This window comes from Lepidochelys olivacea (assembly GCF_965140295.1).
Source record: "Lepidochelys olivacea isolate rLepOli2 genome assembly, chromosome: 2".
In the NCBI taxonomy this organism is placed as follows: Eukaryota; Metazoa; Chordata; order Testudines; family Cheloniidae; genus Lepidochelys; species Lepidochelys olivacea.
Genome location: NC_140412.1, coordinates 46272373 through 46279842, shown reverse-complemented (window position 1 = coordinate 46279842; position 7470 = coordinate 46272373). Strand labels below are relative to the sequence as shown.

The 7470-nt window shown below is 44.4% G+C and overlaps 1 protein-coding gene across 2 annotated transcripts in view; it reads left to right on the top strand.

Annotated features, from left to right (window-relative positions):
* Positions 1-755: 755 nt before the first annotated feature.
* Positions 756-7470, top strand: part of LRRC69 (leucine rich repeat containing 69) — a 54019-nt gene continuing 47304 nt past the window's right edge. For both annotated transcript variants that reach the window (XM_084618861.1, XM_084618860.1), the window contains exons 1-2: positions 756-972; positions 4945-5071. In XM_084618861.1, the coding sequence (XP_084474987.1) occupies positions 790-972; positions 4945-5071 (310 nt within the window). In that variant the 5' untranslated portion in view covers positions 756-789. The remainder of the gene's footprint in view (positions 973-4944; positions 5072-7470) is intronic.

Below are 7470 nucleotides of genomic sequence, written 5' to 3'. Positions count from 1 at the left end.
CAATGACAGCCCTCTGCACCCTGGTAATGGAGGTTAATGATGGAGTGCTAAGACTCGTGAAAATAACATTTTAAAAAGTAAATAATTTAAAGGCATGAAATTTGGATTACAAGAAAAGGTGTCCCATTCAGGCACTCAGAACAGCAGTCTGTTTGCAAGTTTATGAACTGCTGTGATCCTTCGTGCAGACAAATAAATGGAGAAGGGTTTGTTTTTAACACTAAAAACGTGTCTGAGAATTATAATTTTTGGAGGGGGGGGGAAGGGAGGTCGAAATATTTCAGGGACTCAAGTCTCCTGTGGCAGCTCAGTATATCTCATCAGCCAAGGACGCGCTGCCTTGTATTGGGGATGCGGGGAGGGTCGTGCACGATGCCTTCGAGAACACAGCCTGGGGAAGCGGGTGCTGAGAGATGCTGCCCTGCCAGGCGGGAGGACGCACGACTCTGCCCCCACCCCCCCCATTTGTGCAGCCACTGCAGCCTCGGTCTCACCCTATTTGGGGTCACTGGCCGCCACTGCCAGGCTGTGTCTCAACCCTGTTCTTAGCCCCGGCTCTTGCTCCCAGCCCGTGACTTCGCCCCTCTCCCCCCGCTGCCGCCAACGCTCGATCCACCCGCGCACGCGCAGTTCGGGCCCTGCGCGTCCCTCCGCCATCAGCCCGGAGAGCGGGGCCCGGCACGCGGCGTGTGCGCCCGCCAGAGGGCAGCGGCTCGCTGTCTCGGAGCATGCGCGGCAGCGCGGTAGGTAACGGTCAAGCCGCGGTCGCTGCCGCGTCACGTTGGGGCCATGGTGGAGCGGCTGCTGCTGCGGGCGCGGCGGGGCGGTCCTGGCACCCGCTCGGTGTCGCTCCGCGGGCTGCGGCTGCAGCGCGTACCCCGGGGCCTGGCGAGCCTCCCGGGGCTGCGGGCCCTGAGCCTGCGCGACAACGAGCTGCGCTGTCTGCCCGCGGAGCTGGGCGGCCTGAGCCGGGTGAGGCCCCGCAGGCGGCTGCCACCTTCCCGCCCTGGGCCCCAGCGGATGCGGCCCCAGGGCGGGCGGCGCTACCCGGGGCCGCGGCCAGCTCGCTGGATTTACGGAGCGCTCCCGGCAAGGGCGCGCTGAGCCTCCTGCCGCCCCAGCCCAGGGTCTCGGGTGCGGAGGCTCCGCACAGCTCGCTCGGCGTCGCTCCTCGCCCACGCAGAGGCTGCCCCGCTGCCATCCGGAGGGCTGCAGTCACCCCCACGAGCCCCAGGCGTGGCCTCTCAGCAGCTCCCCTCGCTACCGGCCTGACCCGTAGTGCCTGTGCCGCTGCCCTTTCTCCCCTCTCCGCCCCACGCCTGCCCCTTCTTCGGTGCCGCGTCTCCCCATCGCATTGCTGACGCTGTGGTCCCTTGGCTGCTCCTCGCATTGGTGGCTCACGGGTAGAATTTTTGCCAATTGGGAGACCTGGGTTTGATTCCCTGCTCATAGAAAGCTTAGTTTTGAGGGCCATACTAGTTGATGATGTGGGGCCCCGTCCGGTTTTATAATCCATGCCTCTTTTTTTGATCACTAAAAATGTCAAAAGCAGGGATGGGAGTTGTGGCAACTCCAGATGTGGAAAGAAGAGCTTATCTCAGACGTCAGGTGGTGCAGAGATCCCTTGACTGTAGCTGCTAGCTGACCTCAAGGCCCCCCTCCATATGTAACTTATAAGAAAGTGCAGGACCTCTGGGGGTCAGTCTTATTGCCATTTGCATCTCATTGTAATAAACTTTTTTCCTAACTTTAGCTGAAATAAGTGGTCAGTCCTGACAATATAACAGTAAGGTGCATACAGTTCGAAAAACACATTGTCTCAAAAACCTAGTTTTTAGTTGGTCATATTTTATTGTAGGTCCTCCTTGGTCTCTTTTTCCCTGATATTTCATTCAGAATTTTGAGCACCCTGGTTAATGGCAAATATCTATCATTAGTGACTGAATTGCCCAGTAATACCTGTCTAAACTATCCAAAATTAATTGAGATGACATGTGGAGATGACATGTATCTTTTTGCGGATACAGACTAACACGGCTGCTACTCTGAAATGTGGAAGCTGTATTTGTAATACAAATGATTTGGTTCTTGAGGTTTGATCAGATTAAATAAGGACTAAATTAACCACCTATTGAATCAAGTGGAAGGTGGTGCTGGGAAATAGTCTCGTACTGTTTATTACCGTATATGTAGTTAGGGTGTGCCAGCTTTTCCATTCTAAGATTGTGTTTTTAATGGATCATAAACTTGATAGTAAAAAGAACGAGGAGTACTTGTGGCATTTTAGAGACTAATGAATTTATTTGAGCATGAGCTTTCGTGGGCTAAAACCCACTGACTGATGAAGTGGGTTTTAGCCCACGAAAGTTTATGCTAAAATAAATTTGTTAGTCTCTAAAGTGCCACAAGTACTTCTCGTTCTTTTTGCTCATACAGACTAACATGGCTACCACTCTGAAACTTGATAGTGGAAGTTTGAATACAGGCTGAAATTTGGCTTTATCATGGATCAGTGTGGGATGATGATACATTTCTTTAAACCAAAATTTTTTTAACATTCTGGTAAAATTCAAACTACTTTACTTTAAAAATACTCAAAACCTGTAACTGTGGCAAGAAAACAAATGCATATATTTTTCCATTATTTTAAAAAGGACTTTTACTCTATGCTGAGGGGACACAGGAAGTGCTGATCGTCCCCCAATGTGATCTGGAGATGTCCTGAGGCAGAGCCTTTGCTATTCAATGTGTGTGATTCTGGAAAAGTCTCTTCATTGTTGCATCCTAGGGTTTATCTATGTCAGCCTCTGGATTTTAGATTTATTTTAGGGCTGTCAATTGATCACAGTTAACTCACGTGATTATCTCAAAAAAATTAACTGTGATTAAAAAAATTAATCACAATCGCACTGTTAATAGAATACCAATTGAAATGTATTAAATATTTTTGATGTTTTTCTGCATTTTCAAATATATTGGTTTTTTTATTACAACACAGAACACGTGCTCATTTTATATTATTATTTTGATTACAAATATTTGCAGTGTAAAAATAAACACAAGCAATATTGCTCACCTCATACAAGTACTGTAGTGCAATCTCTATCGTGAAAGTGCAATTTACAAATGTAGATTTTGTTACATACCTGCACTCAAAAACAAAACAATGTAAAACTTTAGAGCCTACAAGTGCACTCAGTCCGACTTCTTGTTCAGCCAGTTGCTAAGACAAACAAGTTTGTTTAGATTTATGGGAGATACTGCTGACTGCTTCTCATTTACAATGTCGCCTGAAAGTGAGAAAAGGCGTTCGCATGGCACTTTTGTAGTTGGCATTGCAAGGTATTTACGTGTCAGATATGCTAAACATTAATATGCCCCTTCGTGCTTTGGCAACCATTCCAGAGGACATGCTTCTATGCTGATGATGCTTGTTAAAAAAAAATGTGTTAATTAAATTTGTGACTGAACTTTTTGGGGAGAATTGTATGTCCCCTGCTCTGTTTTATCCATATTCTGCCATATATTTCATGTTATAGCAGTCTCGAATGATCACCCAGCACATGTTGTTCATTTTAAGAACTCTTTCACTGCAGATTTCACAAAACTCAAAGAAGGTACCAATGTAAGATTTCTAAAGATAGCTATGGCACTTGACTCAAGGTTTAAGAGTCTTCCAAAATCTGAGAGGGATGAGGTGTGGAGCATGCTGTCAGAAGTCTTAAAAGAGAAACACTCCAGTGCGGAAACTACAGAACCCGAACCACTAAAAAAGAAAATCAGCCTTCTGATGGCGGTATCTAACTCCTGATGAAAATGAACATGCATCGGTCCACTCCGCTTTGGATCATTATCAAGCAGAACTCGTCATCAGCATGGATGCGTGTCTTCTGGAATGATGGTTGAAGCACGAAGGGACATGTGAATATTTAGCGCATCTGGCATGTAAATATCTTGCGATGCCAGCTACAACAATGCCATGCGAAAACCTGTTCTCACTTTCAGGTGACATTGTAAACAAGCCGTGGGCAGTATTATCTCCTGTAAATTGTAACCAAACTTGTTTGTCTGAGGGATTGGCTGAAGTAGGACTGAGTGAATTTGTAGGTTCTAAAGTTTTACATTTTTATTTTTTAATGCAGTTTTTTTGTACATAATTCTACATTTGTAAATTCAACTTTCATTATAAAGAGATTGCACTACAGTACTTATATTAGGTTGTAATAAAAAAGAAATATGAGCACTGTACACTTTGTATTCTGTATTCTGATTGAAATAAATATATTTGAAAATGTAGAAAACATCCAAAATATTTAAATAAATGGTATTCTATTATTGTTTAACAATGCAATTAATCACGATTAATTTTTTTAATCACTTGACAGCCCTAATTTATTTATGTAATCTGTGTAAGATGTGTGAATTTTTCTGGGGTGTTAAGATTAGTTTTGAGTGTGCAAATATGTGTGTACTAAATAAACTACACTAATTCCTAGATGTGATTAAACATTCCTTTACCCTCATCCCTCCAGAAATTATTGAAATTCCAACGTAAAATTGTTCTTAGTTACACCAGTAACTATTGATTTCAACAGAGTTATACTGCATTTATATTTGTGTAACAGGATCCACCCCTTTTCTTAGTATTGTTGGTTTGTTATATATTTTGTTGACAATTTAATTAGTTATTTTATGTTAACTAATTAGAAGAGTAAAATGGAATTTTCCTAAAACTAATCTTATGCTACATGAAATTGTTTTATTATATGTACTTTGAATGTATGCATTAATTTTCTGTAATATAGGGAGAATAGAAGGGAAATTTAATAAAGGTCTTAATTTCCTGGGCACTTGTGTTTAAAATGTGATCAGCTTATGTTTTTCAGTCTTTCTTTGCTAAGGAGGATACAATGTGAAAGAACATTTATAAATATCTCTTTATAGTTGAGGGAACTAAATTTGGGAAACAATATCTTTGAGGAAGTTCCAGAACAGCTGAAATATCTCAGTTCACTGCAAAAGCTTCACTTGTTTGGAAATAAGATTACTACAATATCGCCCACAATATTTGGTAAATCAAAGTCAAATCAAAACAGACAATTAAGTAATTAGTGTTTTTAGACTTAAACTATAATAATACTTTAGCTATTTTATATATTCAGACTGAACAGGATTGTTTGGTAAAGAGTGCAGTATTTTTCATACCTGTTTTATAAACTTTTTATTGCTCTGTATGGAAAATTGTTATGTTTGGAAGAAAAAGTTACATATTAATGCAGTATGCAATTTTCTTTATATGTCTTATTAAATTAGTTATGTGACCAGTAGCAAGGGCGTCAGAGCTTTCCCAAAAGTGTGTGTGTGGGGGGGCGGTGGTGGGCCCCTGCCCAAGCTGGAAGTCGGAGGGGTCTAGGAAGCCCCTCCCGGCCATGGTGGGGGTGGGATCAAACTACTGTCTGTGTCCCGTGCTCCCCACAGCTGCCCATGCGGCTCTCCCTGACCCAACTCTGGCCCGGGAGTGCCTTGGAGCTGCAGCCTGGCCATGATAAGAGCTGTGCGGGCAGCTGTGGGGAGCCATGACGGACCCTCCACCTGCCTGCGGTATGGAGAGTCCATTCCGCGGATCCCCACAGCTGCCCACGCGACACTTACCACAGCTGGGCTGCGGCTCTGAGGCAGGGTATTCCTGCCCCCCCCCTGGAGCTAGGTTGGTGAGAGCCACGCAGGCAGCTGTGGGGAGCTGGTGCAGAGTTGTGGACCCTCCACCTCGATCTTCCATGGGCCAGGCAGGGAGCCTGGAGAGCGGGAACATGGCCCGGTGGCTGCTTTCAGCCCTGCTGCACCATGGGCAGGTGGAGAGTCTGCGCAGCTCCCACAGCTTGGCCGGGCTGGGCTCCACCGACTGCTGGCCTGGCCGGGGGTGTGGGGTCTCGGGGGGGGGGGGGGAGAGGAGGAGAAGGGGGCAGGGTTTGCCCCAGTGAGTGGGAGGGCCATGGCCCTCTGTGCCCCCCTATTCCTGTGCCACTGAAGTGGTAACCGTAAGCATTAGCAACAATCTGACTAAATTCTCTTTAACAACATTCTCTGTAATACCTACACACCTAAGCTTTTCCATCTCGGGCAGAACTAGTGATGTTATGCCTTCAGTAGTTGCCTATGGTAGATATTTCACAAGGAAGCAGAAATTTCCTAAAATGCAGCTACCTGGTTGTGCAGTATTGTACAACATGTGGGGGATTACCTCCTGCTTCTGCTTGAGATATTATTTTGGCATTTATAACTAAAAATACAAATGCGTTTATTAATAAATGTTTCCAGCTTCTTTTATTTTAAAAATCTGCCTGGTATTTGACTCCTTAACCAGACATCTGTCAAAAAAAATAACATTTTATTTATTTATTAATTATCATATTTATTGCACTAGCGCTCAGAGGCCCTTATCAGGATTGCAACCTTGTTGTGTTGGCTGATACAGAAACATTAACCATAGGAACAATTTACCAAGGACTGTGGTGGATTTCTCCAACATTGGAAATTATTAAATCAAGATTGGCTATCTTTCTAAAAGATACACTCTAGTTAAAATGAATTAATGTGGTGAAGTCCTCTGGTCTGTGTTATGCAGGAGGTTAGAGTAGATGATCACAGTGGTCCCTTCTTGGCTTATAACCTATGAAGGCAGAGCTGTACAAGTCAGAATGAAACCACCTATCGTCATGGCAAGATTAAATAACTTCAGGGCTCAGAAGTAAAGAAAATGTTCTCAGAAATCTGTGCAAAGCCAAAGTTTTCACACAGGTCTATATATAGATGAATGAATGAATGACAGCTATTATTAACAACCATTTGCAAAAAAAGCAAGAAAGAAAATAAGTCATAAAAAGAGGTACTTGCCATAAGTATGCTGTCTTTCTATGATGGAATAATTGCACCCCAAAGTCAGTATACTACATCAGTACCAGCATAAGTTATGAATGAGCAATGATTCATTATCCTTATGTGCCTTTCTTCAGAAAGAATATATATAAAAGAGTCAACTATTTATTTGTATCCAGTGTTGTTATAGCTAAGTTTGTCCCAGGATATGAGAGAGACAAGGGAGGCAAGGTAGTATCTTTTATTGGACCAGCTTCTGTTGGAGAAAGAGACAAGTGTTCGTGCTACACAGAGCTCCTTTTCAGGTCTGGGAAAAGTATGCAGAGTGTCACAGCTAACAACAAGATGGAACAAATAGTTTAGTTCACCTCTACCCCGACATAACGCGGTCCTCAGGAGACAAAAAATCTCACCGTGTTATAGGTGAGACCACATTATATAGAACTTGCTTTGCCTCCTCCCACCCCCCCTTTTCCTTGTTCCCTGACTGCCTCCTCCAGAGACCCCCCCCCCATCCCTAATCACTCCCAGGACCCCACCCCCTGCTCCCCTGACTGCTCCAACCCCTATCCACATCCCCGCCCCCTGACAGGC